The sequence below is a fragment of the Mobula hypostoma genome, chromosome 24, assembly GCF_963921235.1.
Source record: "Mobula hypostoma chromosome 24, sMobHyp1.1, whole genome shotgun sequence".
Taxonomy (NCBI): domain Eukaryota; kingdom Metazoa; phylum Chordata; class Chondrichthyes; order Myliobatiformes; family Myliobatidae; genus Mobula; species Mobula hypostoma.
This window is the reverse complement of record NC_086120.1, coordinates 37233352-37253643: the sequence shown is the minus strand read 5'-3', so window position 1 is coordinate 37253643 and position 20292 is coordinate 37233352. Positions and strand designations below refer to the sequence as shown.

Sequence of the window (20292 nt, the reverse complement as noted above, 5' to 3'; positions counted from 1 at the left end):
TAACAGTCTTAGGCACATATATATATAAGAATTTTGCACGGTACTGTGGTAATTTTATGTATTACACTATACTGCCACAAAAATAAAACTAATTTCATGACGTATGTGAGTAATGATAAACCTGATTCTGATATGGGCCTCTATTGTGAACTGAGAGTGCGAAGGGGGCAGGGAGAGGGGAATCATGGTTTGGAAAAGGGGAAGGGAGAGGTGAGGGAGTGGGAAGCACCAGAGAGACAGTCTGTAATGACCAATAAACCAATTGTTTGAAATCAAATGACCATGCCTGGTGTTTGGGCTAAGTTGCAAAACATCAATGAATGGCGGTCCCTGGCTGCCGTTTCCAACATTCTTTGCTCCCACAAGGCACTCAAGGTATATATATGTACCTAATACTTTTGCACTGTACTGTACACAAAGGAATCAAGAAAATTAAACCTCAAGAAGGGGTTTAATAGGATTAGAGGCAGATGCAATAGGGTCTTTTAAAAGACTCTTAGATAGGCACATGGAGCTCAGAAAAATAGAAGGCTAGGCAGTAGGAAAATTCTAGGCAGTTTCTAGAGTAGGTTACATGGTCGGCACAACATTGTGAGCCAAGGAAATTGACGGGAGGAGAGAGAAGCAGCGCGCCGCACGTGCGCAGCCCTCTGGTGAAAAATGATATCGTATCTGTTAAATAGGGGCCGTGAACAATTCTGATTTGATGAAAATGGACGTGAAAGCACAGAGGAACATCTGGAAAAATTTCTGAAACGCTCGTTCGCTGCTGTCGTTACTGCGCGTTCGGGAATCTTTCGGAGGGAAGGCCTCAATGCTGTTGGCGACCGAGAAGGAGGTCGAATCATTCGGATGGAGATGGCGCTCAGTACTAGGTGTCGGAGGGCTGATCAGAGCTCGAAGTTTTCGGATGACTCAGAGTCGGCCCGTGGTCGGGTATGGCAGGGAGAGTTTTTCTTCCTTCTCTCCATCTGCGTGAGATGTGGGACATTTGAGAAACTTTGAACTTTTACTGTGCTCATGGACTTCTTCATCAAGTTATGGTATTGTTGCACTGTTGTAACTATATGTTATAATTATGTGGTTTTGTTAGTTTTTTTTCAGTCTTGGTCTGTCCTGTGTTTTGTAATATCACACCAGAGGAAATATTGTATCATTTCTTAATACATGCATTACTAAGTGACAATAAAAGAGGACTGAGTGTCTTTATAATCTAAGGTGCTGTAGGTTTCAATGTTCTATGAGGTATGAATTTTAGAAGGTGGATGTGTGGGTACAAGTGCTGAATCAGCCAGGGTGATGGGTCAGTCAGGCCTTGGATTTGATCTATCAGATGTTATACTACAATTACTGTCTTCCTGTTGATAGTTAATTTTCTTTTCACCTATTCCTGACCTCTGTGCCTTTCTCAACTGGAACTTCATCAGTAATCTGGAATGGGAATGAATTTTATGCAAGCAGCCTCAAAATCTGCATTTCAGATTGCCTCATTATCACAATGACTTGAATAATTCCAATCTCTCAACTGATTGAGTGAGGTTTCTTCTAGGCTCCCAGCCGAATATGTTTCTAGCCTGCCATCCTCCTTCTTGAGGTGACTAATTGCCCTGTGGGCGGGAATACCACATAACGGAAGCATGCAGTTAAATTCATCTGGACCTCAGGAATGTGCCTTCTGCCAGGTTTACCCCATGTACTACTCACAAATAGCATGCAATTTCAAAATCCTACATGACATCCACTTGCTCTTTTCCATACCGTTAAGTTAAACCACATCATTGAAATAATTTGGGTGGAGGGGTGGTTAACATTTAGTTCAAAAATAAAATAGAAAACAAATATTGCAGTTGGTTTTTCTCCAAGGTAAATATGCACAAGATAGTATTTGTAACCAAGGTACCAGTGACATGGTAGAAAGAGTAATAAGATTCTGCAGAGGGAGTTCAGGGAGTTAGGTGCTAAGTTAAAGGGCAGGGGTGTAATCTCAGGACTGCTACCCGTACCAAGTCTAGTGAGGCCAGAAATGGGAAGATTATATGGTTTAACATATGGCTAAGGATTTGGTGGTGGAGGGAGGACATAAGATTTTTGGATCATTGCGATTTCTTCCAGGAAAGGAGGAAACTGTACGGAAGAGACGGTTTGCACCTTAACTGGAGCGGGACTAATATTGCAGCGGGAAGGTTTGCTAATGCTGCATGGTGGGGTTGAAACTAGACTTGTAGGCGGATGGGAACCAGAGTGCCAGAACTGTTAGTGGAGAGGTTGGGGAGACAGATGTTGTTCAGACCTCAAAGTCAGGAATCAATAGGCTGAGTATGATGCGACTAATCTGCTGAACTGTGTATATTTCAACGTAAAATGTATTGCAGGAAAGGCAGATGAGCTCGGGGCATGGATTGACACCTGGAATAATAATATTGTAGCCATTAGTGAGACTTGGTTGTAGGAGGGGCAGGTCTGAGAGCTCAGTGTTCCAGAGTTCATTTGATTTAAATGACACAAAGCAGGATGGATTAAAGGAAGAGGGGTCGCATTTCCCTAGTCAGGGAAAATGTCATGGCAGTGCTCAGTCAGAACAGAGAACTGGTTTTGTGAGCCATTATGGGTGGAACTGTGAAATAAAAGAAGTATGACCATGTTAATGGGGCTATATTACAGACCACCCAATAGTCTGAGGGATTTAGAGGAAAAAATTTGCAGAGAGATTGCAGACTGTTGCGAGAAAAATAGTGGGTGATTTTAACTTTCCACATATTGGCTGGGACTCGTATACTGTAAAAGGACTAGATGTGATAGTTTGTCAAATGTGTTTAGGTAAGTTTCCTTAATCAGTATGTAGAAGTCGCAACGAGAGAGTGTGTGATACTTGATCTGCTATTAGGGAATGAGACAGGGCAGGTAACAAGTTTATGTAGGGGAATATTTTGCATCTAGAGATCACAATGCCATTAGTTTCTAAGTAAATATGCAAAAAGATCGGTTTTGGTCTGTGGATTGAGATTCTAAATTGGAGAATATCACTTTTGATGGTATCGGAAAGGATCTGACAAGTGTGAATTGGGAGAGGATGTTTTTCAGCAAAAGTGTACTTGGTAAGTGGGAAGCCTTCAAAAGTGAAATTTTGAGAGTACAAAGCTTATAAGTGCCTGTCAGAATAAAAGGTAGCAGGTGTAGGGATCCTTGATTTTCAAGAGATATTGAGGCCCTTGTTAAGAAAAATAAGGAGGTGCATAGCAAGTATAGGCAGGAAGGGAAAAATGGAGTGTTTGTGGGGTATCAGGAATACAAGAGAACACTCGACAAAGAAATCAGGAGGATTTCTAGCAGGCAAGGTGAAGGAGAACCCTAGGGGATTCTACAAACACATTAAGAGGAAAAGGGTTGCAAGGGACAAAATTGCTCCTCTGGAAGATCAGAATGATAATCCATGTGTGGAGCTAAAACAGATGGAGGAGATCTTAAATGCATTTTGGGCATCTGTATTTACTCAGGAGATGGGCAGAGAGTCTATAGAAGAGATAGTTAAATCATTGTTAGTGATAGGTAAGATACCAGAAGATTGGAGGATAGCCAATGTTCAAGAAAGGCTCTAAAAATAAGCCAGGAAATTATAGGCTGGTGAGCCTGACATCAGTAGTGGGAAAGTTATTGGAAAGTATTCTGAGGGACCAGATATATAAGTATTTGGATAAACATGGACTGATCAAGGATGGTCAGCATGGCTTCATGAATGGTAGGTCATATCTAATCAATCTTATAGAGGTTTTGAAGGAAATTACCAGGAAAGTTGATGAAGGCAAGGCAGTGGATGTTGCCTACATGGACTTTAGCAAGGCATTTGACAAGGTCGCGCATGGGAGGTTGTTCAAGAAGGGTCAGTCACTCGGCATTCATGATGAGGTGGTAAATTGGATTAGACATTGCTTTGTGGGAGAAGCCAGAGAGTAGTAGTAGATGATTGCCTCTCTGACTGGAAGCCTGTAACTAGTGGAGTGCCACAGGGATGGATGCTGGGTCTGCAGTTGTTTGTCATCTATATTAATGATCTGGCCGATAATGTGGTTAATAGGATCAGCAAATTTATAGATGACAGCAAGATCGGGGGATTTAGCGGACAGCAAGGAAGGCTATCATAGCTTGCAACGGGATCAGCTCAAAAAATGGTCTAAAAATGGCAGATGGAATTTAATGCAGACAAATGTGAGTTGTTGCGCTTTGGTAGGACCATCCGGAGTGGGTCTTAGACAGTGAACGGGAGGGATCTGAGGAGTGTGGTAAAACAAGGGGATCTGGGAATTCAGGTCCATAATTCACTGAAAGTGGCATCACAAGTAGATAGGGTCATAAAGAAATCTTTTGGCACACTGGCCTTCGTAAATCAAAAAAGTATTGAGTACTGGAGATGGGATGTTACTTTGAAGTTGTATAAGACATTGGTTGAGGCCTAATTTGGAGTAGTGGAAGCAATTTTGGTCACCTACCTACAGGAAAGATGTATATAAGGTTGAATACAGAGAAAACTTACAAGGACGTTGCCAGGTCTGGGGGACCTAAGTTATAAGGAAATATTGAATAGGTTAGGATTCCATTTCTTTTAGAACGTAGAAGATTGAGAGGAGACTTGATAGAAGTATACAGAATTTTGAAGGATATAGACAGAGTAAATGCAAGCAAACTTTTTCCACTGAGGTTGGGGGGGACTACAACCAGAGGCCATGGGTTAAGGGTGAAAGGTGAAAAGTTTAACGGGAATATGAGAGGAAACTTCTTCACTTAGAGGGTCATGAGAGTATGGAGCGAGCTGGTAGCACAAGTGGTAGATGCAAGCTCGATTTTAATGTTTAGGATAAGTTTGGATAGGTACGTGGATGGTAGGGTTATGGAGGGCAATGGTTCTGGTGCAGGTCGATGGGAGTTGGGAAATTAAATGTTTCGGCACGGACTAGATGGATTGAAGGGCCTGTTTCTGTGCTGTACTTTTCTATAACTCTATCACTCTAAGGTGTTACGAATAAATAAACTGCCAAGAACAAGGTTAAAGGCATGATTCTTAGCATAGAAACATAGAAAACCTACAGCACAATACAGGCCCTTTGGCCCACAATGCTGTGCCGAACATGTACTTACTTTAGAAATTACCTAGGGTTACCCATAGCCCTCTATTTTTCTAAGCTCCATGTACCTATCCAGGGGTCTCTTAAAAGACCCTATTGTATCTGCCTCCATCACCGCTGCCAGCAGCTCATTCCACACACTCATCACTCTCTGCATAAAAAAAAAACAAACTTACCCCTGACATCTCCTCTGTATCTACTGCCAAGCACCGTAAAACTATGCCCTCTTGTGTTAGCCATTTCAGTCCTGGGAAAAAGCCACACGATCAATGCCTCTCATCATCTTATACACCTCTCTCATCCTCCGTCGCTCCAAGGAGAAAAGGCTGCATTCACTCAACCTAAGGCAACTCAACATAAGGCATGCTCCCCAATTCAGGCAACATCCTCGTAAATCTCCTCTGCACCGTTTCTATGGTTTCCATGTCCTTTCTGTAGTGAAATGACCAGAACTGAGCACAGTACTCCAAGTGGGGTCTGACCACGGTCCTATATAGCTGTATCATTACCTCTCGGCTCTTAAATTCAATCCCACAGTTGATGAAGGCCAATGCACCATATGCCTTCTTAACCAGAGTCAACCTGCTCAGCAGCTTTGAGTGTCCTGTGGACTCGGACCTCTGGTCCTCCACACTGTCAAGAGTCTTACCATTAATACTCTATTCTGCCATCATATTTGACCTACCAAAATAAACCACCTCACACTTATCTGGATTGAACACCATCTGCCACTTCTCAGCCCAGTTTTGCATCCTATCGATGTCCCGCTGTAACCTCTGACAGCCCTCCACACTATCCACAACACCCCCAACCTTTGTGTCATCAGTATGGAGGAACTGTGAGATCTTGGGGCCCAATCCCATAGATTTCTCAAAGTTGCTGTGAAAGTTGACAGGGTGGTTAGGTAGGCATATAGTGGGGGGATGAGTTTAAGAACTGTGAGGTAATGCTGCAAATCATAAGCATAGATTCTGCTGACGCTGGAAATCCAGAGTAACACATACAAAATGCTGGAGGAGCTCAAAAGTCAGCCAGCATCTGTGGAAGGGAATACACAATCGACTTTTTGGGATATAACTCCTTCATTTCTCCATACATGCTGCCGGACCTGCTGAGATAACATTGTAGATCTATAAAACTCTGGTTAGACCACACTTGGAGTATTGTATTCAGTTCTGATCCCCTCATTATAGGAAGAACGTGGAAACTTTAGGAAAGGTGCAAAGGAGATTTACCAGAATGCTTCCTGGATTAGGGAACATGTCTTATGAGGGAAGGTTCAGTGAGCTAGGAGTTTATTCTTTGGAGTGAAGGAAAATGAGAGGTAACTTAATAGAAAGGTATAAGGTTGAGAGGCAGAGGGAGAGTGGATAGCCAGGACCTTTTTACCAGGGCAGCAAAGGCTAATACCAAAAGACTTCCTTTTAAGATGAGTGGAGAAAAGTTTATTGGTGATGTCAGAGGTAGGTTTTTGACACAGGGAGTGCCAAGAGTCTGAAATGCACTGCCAGGGTGATGCTAGAAGCTGATACATTAGAAAAGTTTCATTTATTTATTTATTTATTTAACAATAGCGCTTCTTAGACGCATGGATGAAAGGAAAATGGAAGGTTGTGGGCTATGTAGGAGGGAAGAATTAGAATGATCTTGGAGTAGGTATAATGGCTGAAGAGCCTGTATTGTGCCAAGTTAATTGCCATTTTGTTATAGATCAGGCCGTAGGATATGACCTGTTTATTTAATGCACTTGTGTGTTAAGAATTAGTAAATCTTACTAAACGCTCCACTAATGCAACAAGATGGTCTGAAGTGCAGAAGGGATACGGTTAGCATTAGACCCTGATGAAGGGTCATGGCCTGAAAGGTACTTTTTTTGATAGATGCTGCCTGGCCTGCTGAGTTCCTCCAGCAGTTTGTGTGTATTGCTCGTGTTTAGCATCTTGCAGTTGTCAAAGCAGAAACATGCAGAAAAATCAAGGGGATTACTGCCCCCTACTGGCAACCGACTGGGATTACACAGAACTGAAGTTTAAATTTGTATTTTCATAGCCAGTACCACCTCATCTGTGACTTGTCAGAAGGAAAACTTTGCCTGGTGTTCTAACCAGCCTTTAGTTCACAAATTAGTTTCCTGGTGTTTGTAGGGTCCTGCCTTATGCAGCTCTACAGAACAAACACTGTACTTCAAAATCATTTCTTGGATGGGGGTGCTGTATGACATGGTGTAGAATTCTATTACCAAAGGCACGTTTGCCTTACCTGCTGTAAATTTAAAAAATTGCAGAGATTACTTTAGACGGAAATATCAGCTTTGTGCATTCTGACAAAATGTGCTGGGGTAACCAATCCTACAGTTTCCAATCCTGACGAAGGGTCTCGGCCTGAAACGTTGACTGCACCTCTTCCTACAGATGCTGCCTGGCCTGCTGCGTTCACCAGCAACTTTGATGTGTGTTGCTTGAATTTCCAGCATCTGCAGAATTCCTGTTGTCTACAGTTTCCAAGAAGCATTTAAATCCTCCAGTGATCTTTTAATCACTTCTCTTCCTCTCCACTGCAAACATTGGAATTTCATCTGACATGGAACTATCTAATGGCACATCATTTATTTGACAAATTAGATCATTTTTGAGATTGTGGAAGTCCTGTCTGTCTTAGGGTTGAGGACTGTTGAAGATTTTTCTTGGAACCCAGTCACTAGGTCCATGATAACCTCAGATTTCCACTTGGAACAGTCCATCACTGGCTTATAATTGGATATCGGGCAGTCAGCCCTCTTCAGCTCGGACATAGCAGGAAATGTCGTTTCTTCTTAAGGTGACCACAAACCGATCCACTGTGTTGCATCTGGATTATGGAACTAGATGGAGATACCTTGGTCATGTTTGATAAGTATAGAGCAGAGTCTGTGGCATGGAAGAATGCATCAGCGGTGAACTGGTTAATTGGTGGGACAGACTGTAAGGGCTGAATAGGCTTCTACTATAGATACGCACTTAGATTCAGCTGAGGGTCTCCGAACAGAGACAGCTAGAAGTATGGTTAGATTAAATTATGAGGACACGCAGTCCTCTTTTATTGTCATTTAGTAATGCATCTATTAAGAAATGATACAATGTTTTTCCAGAATGATATCACAGAAATACATGACAAACCAAGACTGAAAAACGGACAAAAACCACATAATTATAACATATAGTTACAACAGTGCAAAGCAATCCCGTAATTTGATAAGAACAGACCATGGGCACAGTAAAGTCTCAAAGTCTATCGAAAGTCCCATCATCTCACGCAGACGGTAAACCTCCAGCGTCGCAAACTTGCCGATGCAGCATCCCGGAAGCATCCGACCACAGTCCGACTCTGAGTCTGTCCGAAAACTCCGAGCCTCCGACCAGCTCTCCGACACCGATGCACCAAGCACCATCTCTGCCGAGCGCCTCGACCCCGGCCCCAGCAACAGGCGATAGGCAAGGCCGAGGAATTGGGGCCTTCCCTCCGGAGATTCTCGATCGCACAGTAGCAGCGGCAGCGAAGCAGGCATTTCAGAAGTTTCTCCAGATGTTCCTCCGTGCTTTTTCAAGTCTGTCTCCATCAAATCAGGATTATGCACAGCATCCTGCCTCACAGATACGATATCAATTCGGAACGGCTGCACGCGCTGCGTCGCGTCACCATCTTCTCCTCCCTCCCTGATCAGCCCTGACTTGATTTCCCATCCTGTCAGAAGCGATCATTTCCACAGAGCACGACTGATTTATAGTTAGCATGCCTGTTTTAAGGACTTGGAGGGGATGTTCCCAGGAGGACTAGTGGGCACAACCTCAGAATAGAAAGACATCCCCTTTTTTCAGAGCGCAAACATGAGGAAATCTGTAGACGCTGGAATTTCAAGCAGCAGACATAAAATTTGCTGGTGAACACAGCAGGCCAGGCAGCATCTCTAGGAAGAGGTACAGTCGACATTTCAGGCTGAGACCCTTCGTCAGGTCTCAGCCCGAAACGTCGACTGTACCTCTTCCTATGGATGCTGCCTGGCCTGCTGCGTTCACCAGCAATTTTTATGTATGTTGCCCTTTTTTCAGAGATAAGGCAGAGTTTATTTAGCCAGAGGGTGAGGAGTCTGTAATTGCCACAGACAGCTGTGAAGGCCAAGTCTTTGGGTATATTTAAAGATTGATTTTTGATTGAATGACGAAGCAGGTGAATGGACCAAATGATCTAATTCTGGTCTTAAGTCTGTGGTCTTATTGTAAGAATAGACAATGTTGTATGTTTGACCCAGATGCTAACCAATAAATAAACAGTAAGAATTAGTTATTATTACTTTGTAGTTCAGTTCATGGGACATAATGTTGACACAAAAGACTGCTAATGCTAGGGTCTGGAGCAACAAACAAACGGCTGGAGGAACTTAGTGGGTCCAGCAGCATCTGTGTGAGGAGAGGAACTATCAACATTTTGGGGTAAAAGGGTTTCAACCCAAAACATCAACAGTTCCTTTCCTGGCACAGATACTGTTTGACCTGCTGAGTTCCCTCAGCAGACAGTTTGTTGCATGGTATGTAATGTGTGTATTTAATGTTTTTTTGTATTAAGAATTAATAAAACCATAAAGCATACGAGCAGAATTAGGCCATCTGGCCCATCGAGTCTGCTCTGCCATTCAATCATGGCTGCTCATTTTTTTTTCTCAACCCCAGTTCCTGACCTTCTCCCAGTAATCTTTGATGCCATTTCCAATCAAGACCCTCTCAATCTCTGCATTAAATACACCCAACAACCTGGCTTCCACAGCTGCATGTGGCAACAAATTCCACAAGTTCACCAGCCTTTGGCTAAAGAAATTTCTCCGCATCACTGTTTGGAAAGGGCGCCTCTCTATCCTGAGGCTGTGCCCTCTTGTCCTAGACTCTCCCACCATGGGAAACATCCTTTCCACATCCACTCTGTCTAGGCCTTTCAACATTCGAATGCTTTCAATGAGATCCCTCCTCATCCTTCTGAATTCCAGCAAGTACAGATCCAGAGCCATCACACATTCTTCGTATGATAACCTTTCATTCCTGGAATCATCCTTGTGAACCTCCTCTGGACCCTCTCCAATGCCAGCACATCTTTTCTAAGATGAGGTGCCCAAAACTTCACAATACTCAAGGTGAGGCGCAGCCAGTGCCTTATAAAGCTTCAGCATCACATCCTTGCTCTTGTTTTCTAGACCTCTTGAAATGAATGCTAACATGGCACTTGCCTTCCTCACCACTGACTCAACCTGCAAGTTAACATTTAGAGTGTTCTGCACAAGGATGTCCCTTTGCATCTCAGATTTTTCAATTTTCTCTCCATTTAGAAAATAGTCTGTGCATTTATTTCTACTACCAAGGTGCACGACCATGCATTTTCCTACATTGTATTTCATTTGCCACTTTCTTGTCCATTCTCCTAATCTGTCTAAGTCTTTCTGCATCCTACCTGTTTCCACAACACTACCTGCCTCTCCACCAATCTTCATATCATCTGCAAACTTGGCAATAAAGTCATCTATTCCATCATCTAAATTGTTTATATGCAGCATAAAAAAAAGTGGTTCCAACACCGACCCAAATGGAACACCACCAGTCACTGGCAGACAACCAGAAAAGGATCCTTTTATTTCCACTCACTGCCTTCTACCAATCAGCCAAGGCTCTAACCATGTTAGTAACTTTCCTGTAATACCATAGGCTCTTAACTTGGTAAGCAGCCTCATGTGTGGCACCTTGTCAAAGGCCTTCTGAAAGTCCAAATACACAACATCCACTGCATCCCCTTTATCCATCCTACATGTAATCTCCTCAAAGAATTCCAACAGGTCCATCAGGCAGGATTTTCCCATAAGGAAACCATGCTGAGTTTATACTATCTTGTCCTGTGTCACCAAGTACTCCATCACCTCATCCTTAACAATTGACTCTCACATCTTCCCAACCAGTGAGGTCAGGCTAACCGGTTTATAATTTCCCTTCTGCTGCTTTCCTTCTTTCTTAAAGAGCGGAGTAACATTTGCAATGTTCCAGTCCTCTGGCACTATGCCAGAGTCCAATGATTTTTGAAAGATCATTTCCCTAGGGTGCAGTTCTTCAAGCTTTTAGGTCTTTCAGCTTTTTGAGCACCATTAGTAAATCCTGCTAAGCACTTCACAAAAGTCACATGATAATTTGCAGTCACTGAAACGTGTACCTCAACACAAAGGGAGAGGAATCCCGCTGAATGTTCGTCTTTGATCAAATCATCTTTTAATTCTATTTATTGAGATGGAGCGTGGGATAGGCCCTTCCAGCCCTTTGAGCCACGCCGCCCAGCAACCCCTGATTTAACCCTAGCCTAATCACAGGACAATTTACGATGACCAATTCACCTACCAACCGGTACGTCTTTGGACTGTGGGAGGAAACTCTAGCACCTGGAGGAAACCCACGTGGTCACGGGAAGGACGTACAAACTCCTTAAAGGCAGCGGTGGGTCACCTGTACTTTAAAGCATTGAGCTAACTGTGTAGTTGTGGTTAGCACAACTACTACTTATTGCTGCAGAGGTAACAATATCCTGGTCCCCATGGGGTTCTCCCCACTTCCTCCACCCTCCATTTGGCAGTGAGCTTTAGAACTTTGGTTGAATGGGACACGGAATTGCTTCCTAAATGGAGAAGGTCCAATCATGATTTCCTTTGCTCACTTCGGCACCCTGTACACCTAAACCACGATTTACCCTGAGAGGATCTAGTCCCGTCATAGATTCTCCATTCAGGAGCTTCTTTTCTATTCAGTGACACAGCTGGTGTCTGAGTCGAACCATCACCCTTTTGGCATGGAGGGTGAGGCCAGGAACATCCAGAGGCAGGGGTGTGTGAGGACCACAAGCACTCCAAAGCCAAGAAAGTGGATCAGGATATTTATTCAACCAACACACATCAAAGTTGCTGGTGAACGCAGCAGGCCAGGCAGCATCTCTAGGAAGAGGTGCAGTCGACGTTTCAGGCCGAGACCCTTCGTCAGGACATTTATTCCTCAGCTTTCTCTCAGGATCTTGGATGTCTTGGTTCTGTGGGCTCCAAGATGAATGATGAGGATAATATAGAGCTGCACAGTCTGCCATCAATGAACCAAGTGTTACTGGGACTGTATTGGTATTGGTGCACTGAGAGTCTTTCGTTTGACAGATTGTTCTATATATTAAATATATCAATATAATAGAAAGGAAAACAGAATGGAGAATATAGTGTTATAGTGGACGGGCAGGTAGATACATAAAGTGCAAGGACCATGATGAGGTAGATTAGGAGATCCAGGCTTCGTCCATTAGTGTAAGAGAATTCCATTTCAAGAGTTTAAGATGACCTTCTGCCTGGTGGTTGAAAAAGTGCTGTTAAGTTTTTATATCTTCTGCTTGATGGGAGAAGAGGGAGTGGGAGGCATCCATGATTATGTTGACTTGAGGCAAAAGATCTGCCGTGAATATATTGAATGGTCAAGCTAGCCGGTGGAACCACATGCCACCTGCTGGTTCCATTTCTTATGTTCTTCCTAATACATCCTTAACCATAAAATGTTTTCAAAAAATCTATAAATGACCTTAAAAGTTAGTCATTAATATGCATTATGCATAAAGAAAATAGTTTGGCTGTTGTTATGTCTGGTCTATGCAGTCAAGTCAAATTGAATTTACCGTCCAATGCACATTCAGTAAAATACAGGTACAGTGGAAAGCTTGCTTGCAGCAGTATCAGAGACGCAAAGTGCAGGTTCAGACAACATAGAATATTAATTACGTGTAAACACAAGAATGTCTGCAGATGCTAGATGTTGAAAGCATCCGCCATAAGCGGGACTTCCCTGGGGCCAAACATTTTAATTCTGATTCCCATTCCCATTCCAATGTGTCAATCCATGGCCTCCTCTTGTGCCAAGATGAGGCCACCCTCAGGGTAGAGGAGCAACACCTCATATTTCATCTGGGTAACTTCCAACCGGATGGCATGAATATCGATTTCTCCTTCCAGCAAAAAAAAATTCCCTCCCCCTCTCTTCGAATCCCTACTCTGACTTTTTACCTTTTCTCACCTGCAAAGTACTTCCCCCAGGTCCCCCCTCCTTCCTTTTCCCCGATGGTCCATTCTCCTCTCCTATCAGATTCTTTCTTCTCCAACCCTTGACCTTTCCCACCCACCTGGTTTCACCTGTCACCTTCCAGCTAGTTAGCCTTCTACCCCTCCCCCCCCCCATATTTTTATTCTGACATCCTCCCCCTTCCTTCTCTGCCCTGAAGAAGGGTCTCAGCCCGAAACGTAGACTGGTTATTCATTTCCATAGATGCTGCCTGACCTAGTGAGTTCCTCCAGCATTTTGTGTGTTGTTGTTTTTAATTATATATAAATTATACAAAACAGTACAAAATGAGACATTAGTGCAAAAGAAAACATAATTAGAGACCTGATCAAATCAGAAATAATTTCTATGTGCCAAAGTGATAGTGCTTGTTTTCTTCCAGACCCTCCAATGAAACCACGCCTTTTATTCTGCACATCGTACTGGACCTCATTTGCAGTACAGAGCATCGTTTGTAATTGGGATCCAGGATCTGAAACATACCTGGAAACAAGCTTCACGTTACACGTATCAGAGTGAGTAATATGATTCGATATTTCACTTTGTTCAAAACTGGGTGCTACTGTTACTTACTTACTGCCTGTTACACCGCTGGCGTTTTGGGCAGCAATGAAGGTCCTCCATCACTGGTGGTGTTCAGGGCTTCCTTCATCATGTCAGTAGCTTCCTCTCAGTTTACACCACTGTAAATCACACAAGTCCCAGGTGGAGACACAGGAATACCATCACACTCAGATGAGGAAGGATTCTTCGTTGTTGTTTCACCAGTCGGAGTTCTTAGCCCTGAGCTGAACCAACCTGGAGGACTGGTGGATCACTCCACCCTTTGACCTGTTTGAGATGGGTGACCCTATCAAAGCCCAAAATATTCGTTCATTTCCATGGGTGCTGCCTGACCTGCTGAATTCCTCCAGCATTTTGTGTGTGTTGCTTTGGATATCCAGCATCTGCAGAATCTCTTGTGTCCTTGATCCTGTATGTTTCTGTTTATATCACCTCTGTGAGCCATAAATTCCAGAGATTTGGAGCACAAATCCAGAGTAGCAATCCCATAAAATAAACTCTTCTTGGGCTTATAATCAATATCTGTACCTGGCTGGAAGCCCCAGAAGAGTTTATTCGTCATATCCTCTGGGAAAGCACTAGACCCTTTCTCAATCCCATCAAATGTTAATTGAGGCCTGAATTGTTGGAGGTGTTGTCTTTCTGATGAGACATTATACCGAAACTCTATCTGCTTTCTCGTGGAAGTTGAAGGACCCTCCCAGCACTATATTAAGGAGCAGTTGTCCTAGCCAGCATCTTTCCCTTATTCAACATTAAGAGATAGATTTATTATTTCTTTGGTATCTTTGGAAACATGTTATATATTGCAAATTTAATGATGAGCTTTCTATATTACAGTGGTGGCTAATTAAAACAAAATGATTGTGGGCACTTCTGGAAATCCCAAAAGCAACATGAAAGATTTGTCCCACGTAAGTTGTAGCGGGTAGGCCCCCGGGGTCAGTATCCTTGTTACAGCATATTGTCTAACATCAGACCTGCTTGAATTCTGTGCCAACTATTTAGCTTTGTGTTTGTGCTCTTCAGTGTTTACATTAAAGACAGACAACTTTCAGCTAAATTGCTATGTTTCTTGACCATTTCAGAACTACTGGAAATTGCACTACCAGATATTTAAAACCAAAGAATTGTACTGCAAATAAGACCAAGAACTCATGCATGGTCCTCGTTTCAAATTTGATATCCTATCATGACATCTGGGTCACAGCTAAGAATGCACTTGGTACAGAAATGTCCAACCACAAGTGCCTTGATGGCATGCTAATAGGTAATATGGAATCTTTTATCATATATTTAAAAAATACACATTAAAAAGATAGTCCTGTGGTGCAAGATTTTATTAGTTTTTGACAAGGATTATACAGATATTTTGATTGATATAACTTTAACTGCTAACATGCATGCAGATAAAATTGTACGTAAAGTTGTGAAAGGTAAAAGCTAATTTGCTCTTTGGAAAGGTAAGTACATCACAGTTAAAGCAGCTTTTGTAAATTATCTGTAGAAATGTCCATATACCTCTGTGGTCACTTTGTTAGGCACCTCCTGTACCTAATAAAGTGGCCACTGGGTGTATGTTCGTGGTTTCTGCTGCTATCACCCATCCACTTCAAGATTCAACATGTTGTGCATTTAGAGATGCTCTTCTGCACACCGCTGTTGTAATGCATAGTTACTGTCGCCTTCATGTAGGTTTGAACCAATCAGACCATTTTCCTCTGACCTCTCTCAGTAACAAGATGTTTTCACCAACAGAACTACCACTCACTGGATTTTCTTTGTCTTTTAGCACCATTCTCTGTAAACTCTAGAGTCTGTTGTACATGAAAATCCCAATAGAGATCAGCAGTTTCTGAGATACTCAAACCACCCCATCTGGCGCCAGCAATCATTCTACAGTCAAAGTCACTTAGGCCACATTTCCTCCCCATTCTGATGTTTGGTCTGAACAACAACTGAACCTCTTGACCATGCCTGCATATTTTTATGCATTGAGTTGCTGCCATACGATTGACTGATTAGAATTTGCATTCATGAGCTTGTGTACAGGTGTACCTAATAAAGTAGCTACTGAGTGTAGAAAGTAATTTAAAACTCCAACATTATTTGTCAACTTTAATTTGGGTGTTGTTTAAATAAACTATTCCCTTCCCATTTAACATGACTAGTTCCTTTATATTTCAGAGTGTTTTTATAAGAAATTATTGTTTAGCAACTAGTGGTTGCTGGTTGTAATGTAAGAGTATCTGATTTGATATATGTTACTGAAAATTCTGGGAGCACTTTGATAAATATTGATCTGTCATGTCATAACTGGACACTTGCTTCACTGCACTCTTGATTAGGACTAAAGTTCAAAGATCAAAGTAAATTTATTATCAAAGTACCCTGAGATTCATTTTCTTGCAGGCTTATTCAAACAACCAATAACCGTAAGAGAGTCAATGAAAGACCGCACCAACAGGGCGGACAACCAGTGTGCAAAATAGTCATAGTCACAGTCATAGTCATACTTTATTGATCCCGGGTGAAATTGGTTTTCGTTACAGTTGCACCATAAATAATAAATAGTAATAAAATCATAAATAGTTAAATAGTAATATGTAAATTATGCCATTAAATTATGGAATAAGTCCAGGACCAGCCTATTGGCTCAGGGTGTCTGACCCTCCAAAGGCGGAGTTGTAAAGTTTGATGACCACAGGTAGGAATGACTTCCTATGACGCTCTGTGCTGCGTCTCGGTGGAATGGGTCTCTGGCTGAATGTGCTCCTGTGCCCAACCAGTACATTATGTAGTGGATGGGAGACGTTGTCCAAGATGGCATGCAACTTGGACAGCATCCTCTTTTCAGACCCCACCGTCAGAGAGTCCAGTTCCATCCCCACAACATCACTGGCCTTACAAATGAGTTTGTTGATTCTGTTGCTGTCTGCTACCCTCAGCCTGCTGCCCCAGCACACAACAGCAAACATGATAGCACTGGCCACCACAGACCACAAATTGGGAGGGAAAGAATAATAACAGTAATAAAAATACATAAGTAAGCAATAGATCTTGAGAACACGAGATGAGTCATTGAAAGTGGGTCTATAGGTTTTTAGGAACAATTTAGTCATGGGGCAAATGATACATTGATCTCCTTCTTGCTACTTAACCTTGCAAGCAGAACAAGTGCTACACCTGCCCCTACACCTCCTCCCTTACTACCATTCACGGGCCCAAACAGTTCTACCAGGTGAGGCAACACTTCACCTGTGAGTCTGTTGGGGTCATCTACTGTATCCAGAGCTCCCGGTGTGGCCTCCTGTATATCGGAGAGGCCCGACATAGATTGGGAGACCACTTCGCCGAGCACCTGCATTTTACACTTTGTATTTTAAATTGTATATTTCTGACTGAGCACTCTTGCAACTGTAAGTTCCTTTGGGACAAATAAAGTTTTATCATATCTTATCTCCCATTTCAAATCTACTTCCTATTCCCATTTCTTTTTCCATTCTGACATGTCAGTCCATAGCCTCCTCTGCTGCTCATTTTGGAGGAGTGACACAATGCTGGGTACCCTCAGCATGAACATCAATTTCTTGAACTTTCTGTAACTGACCCACTCCCCTTCACCATTCCCCATTCCCATTTCCCTCTCTCACCTCTCTCACCTTATCTCCTTACCTGCCCATCACCTCCCTCTGGTGCTCCTCCCCCTCCCCTTGCTTCCATGGTCTTCTACCCTCTCCTATCAAATTTCCACCTTCTCCAGCCCTTTATCTCTTTCACCAATCAACTTCCCAGCTCTTTACTTTACCCCCTCCCCCAGTTTCACCTATCTCCTACTACCTAGTACTTCTTTCTCTCCTCCTCCCCTCCCCCGCTTCTTTATCTGACTTCTTATCTCTTTTTCCAATCCTGTGAAGTTTCTCGACCCGAAATGTCAACTGCTTACTCTTTTCTGTAGATGCTGCCTGGCCTGTTGAGTTCCTTCAGTATTCTGTGTGTATTACTGTGGGGTAAATGAAGCTGAGTGAAGTTATCCACTCTGATAACTTGGTGGGAATATGCAAATGACTTCTACTTATGTTACTTTTGCTTGGAGAAGAATATTGAGAAACATTGTGTGTAGTAAATACCCTTTTGTGGTGATGGTTTTGCAATCTGCGATAGTCACAGCAAGAGGACATTTACTCATTCTATCATTTTCAAATAATATGTTTAAAAATTATCCCCTTATAAACTGTAAGGGGAGTGGGTCAATTATTATATTTTGTTTTATTATTTATTTATACGATGTGTGCGTTTTTGGCAAGGACAGTATTGAATAACTCTTGAGACAGTGATGTTTAACCATTTCAATCCCTGTAATGATGGTACTTTCACAGCATTATTGGCTAGTGAGTACCAAGATTTTGACCCATTGATGATGAAGAACGTCAGCATACTTCCAGGTCAGGTTATTGATTTCCAGGGAGGCTTGCAGGCATATGATGTTCAGACTTTAGAGCACTGTATCTGGATGTGACACAGTCAACATACTGTTTCTCCTGCTGAAGATGATACTGGTGAAAATAGTCTTGTCCTTTAGTACCACTTGGGTGATAGTGCATAGCGAGTCCGTTTCATTCAGTTTTTTTCTCTCAATGAATCGAGTGCCCTTTCACATCCACTCCTCCATTCAGTAATGTACAATCCTTTACCTTGGTTCCAATTTTCTTGCCAATCCCCATATCCATTTTACTTTATGGATGTATAATCAATCTAGGTATATAAAACTATATTATGCATTTATATTTATTGCATTTTTTATTTATTATTGTGTTTTTTTAAAAAATGTGTGTTTTTAGTGCTGTGTCAGATCAGGATTTACAATTATTTCATTCTCCTTTACATTTGTGTATTGGAAATGACATTAAACAGTCTTGAATCTTGAACACGAGAAATAATGCGGATCCTAGAAATTCAAGCAACACATTCAAAGTTCTGGAGGAATTCAAGTCGATGAGCTCAGCATGGGTGCATATAAGTGACACTGTGGGAAGAGACAGAGTCCAGGTAGATGTGGAAATCCGTGCATTTATAAAAGATATCAGTAGACAAACTGTCTCCAGTAGAGAAACTGTCACCCATGGACTTCATCAACTTTGCCTCCAACTTCCACCCTGCTCTCAAATTTACCTAGTCCATTTTCAACACCTCCCTTTCCTTTCTCAATCTCTCTGTCTGTATCTCTGGAGACAGTTTATCTACTGACAATTTTTATAAACCCACTGATTCCCACAGCTACCTGGACTATATCTCTTCCCATCCTGTCACTTGTGAAAGTGCCATTCCCTTCTGTCAGTTCCTCTGTTTCTGCCACATCTGCTCTCAGGATGAGGCTTTTCATTCCAGAACTAATGAGATATCCTCCTCCTTCATAGAAAGGGCTTTCCTTCCTCCACCATCAATGCTACCCTCACCCCTATCTCTCCTATTTCGTGCATGTCTGTCCTCACCCCATGCACACGCCACTACACCAGTGATAGGTTTCCCCTTGCCCTTTCCTACCACCCCATCAGCCTCCATGTACAACACATAACTTTCTGTAACTTCTGCCATCTCCAATGGGATCCCATCACCAAGCACATCCTTCTCCTCTCCCCCCACCACTTTCCAGTTTCCACGGGGATTGCTCTCTACGCAACTTCCTTGTCCATTTGTCCCTCCCCACTGATCTCCCTTTTGGTACTTATCCTTACAAGCAGAACATGTGCCACACCAGCCCCTACACCACCTCCCTCACTACCATTCAGCGCCCCATATAGACCTTCCACGTGAGATGACTCTTCACCTGTGAGTCCATTGTGACATCTACCGTATCCTGTGCTCCCGGTGTGGCCTGCTGTATATCGATGAGACCTGACATGGATTTGAAGACTGATTCACCGAGCACTGATGCTCCACCCACCTGAAAAAGCAAGATATCCCAGTGGCCAACCATTTCAATTCTACTTCCCGTTTCCATTTCAACATGTCAATCCATGGCCTCCTCCATTGCCATGATGAGGCCACACTCAGGTTGGAGGAGCAACACCTTACATTCTGTCTGGGTAGCCTCTAACCAGATGGCATGAACATCGCTTTCTCTTTCTTCCATTAGTTGCCCCCTCCCTTTAACATTTTCCCATTCCCGTTTCTCTCTCTCAACTTATCTCCTTAACTGCCCATCAAATCCCTATGCTGCTCCTCTCCTTCCCTTTCTTCCATGGTCTTCTACCCTCTCCTATCAGTTTCCCCCTTCTCCAGCTCTTAATCTCTTTCACCAATTAACTGCCAAGCTCTTTACTTCACCCCTCCCCTTTTCCACTTTCACCTTTCACCTTACTACCTTGTACTTCTTCATCCCCTCCCCCATCTTTTTGCTCTGACTTTTCATCTTTTTTTCCAGTCCTGATGAAGAGCCTCAGCCTGAAATGTCGATTGTTTACTCT

At 42.8% G+C, this 20292-nt stretch overlaps 1 protein-coding gene across 1 annotated transcript in view; it reads left to right on the top strand.

Moving 5' to 3' along the window:
• LOC134337395 (granulocyte colony-stimulating factor receptor-like) overlaps nt 1–20292 on the top strand; it is an 85610-nt gene that overhangs the window by 28371 nt on the left and 36947 nt on the right. Inside the window, 2 exon segments of the mRNA XM_063032362.1 lie at nt 13644–13776; nt 14914–15095. Coding sequence (XP_062888432.1) covers nt 13644–13776; nt 14914–15095 — 315 coding nt within the window.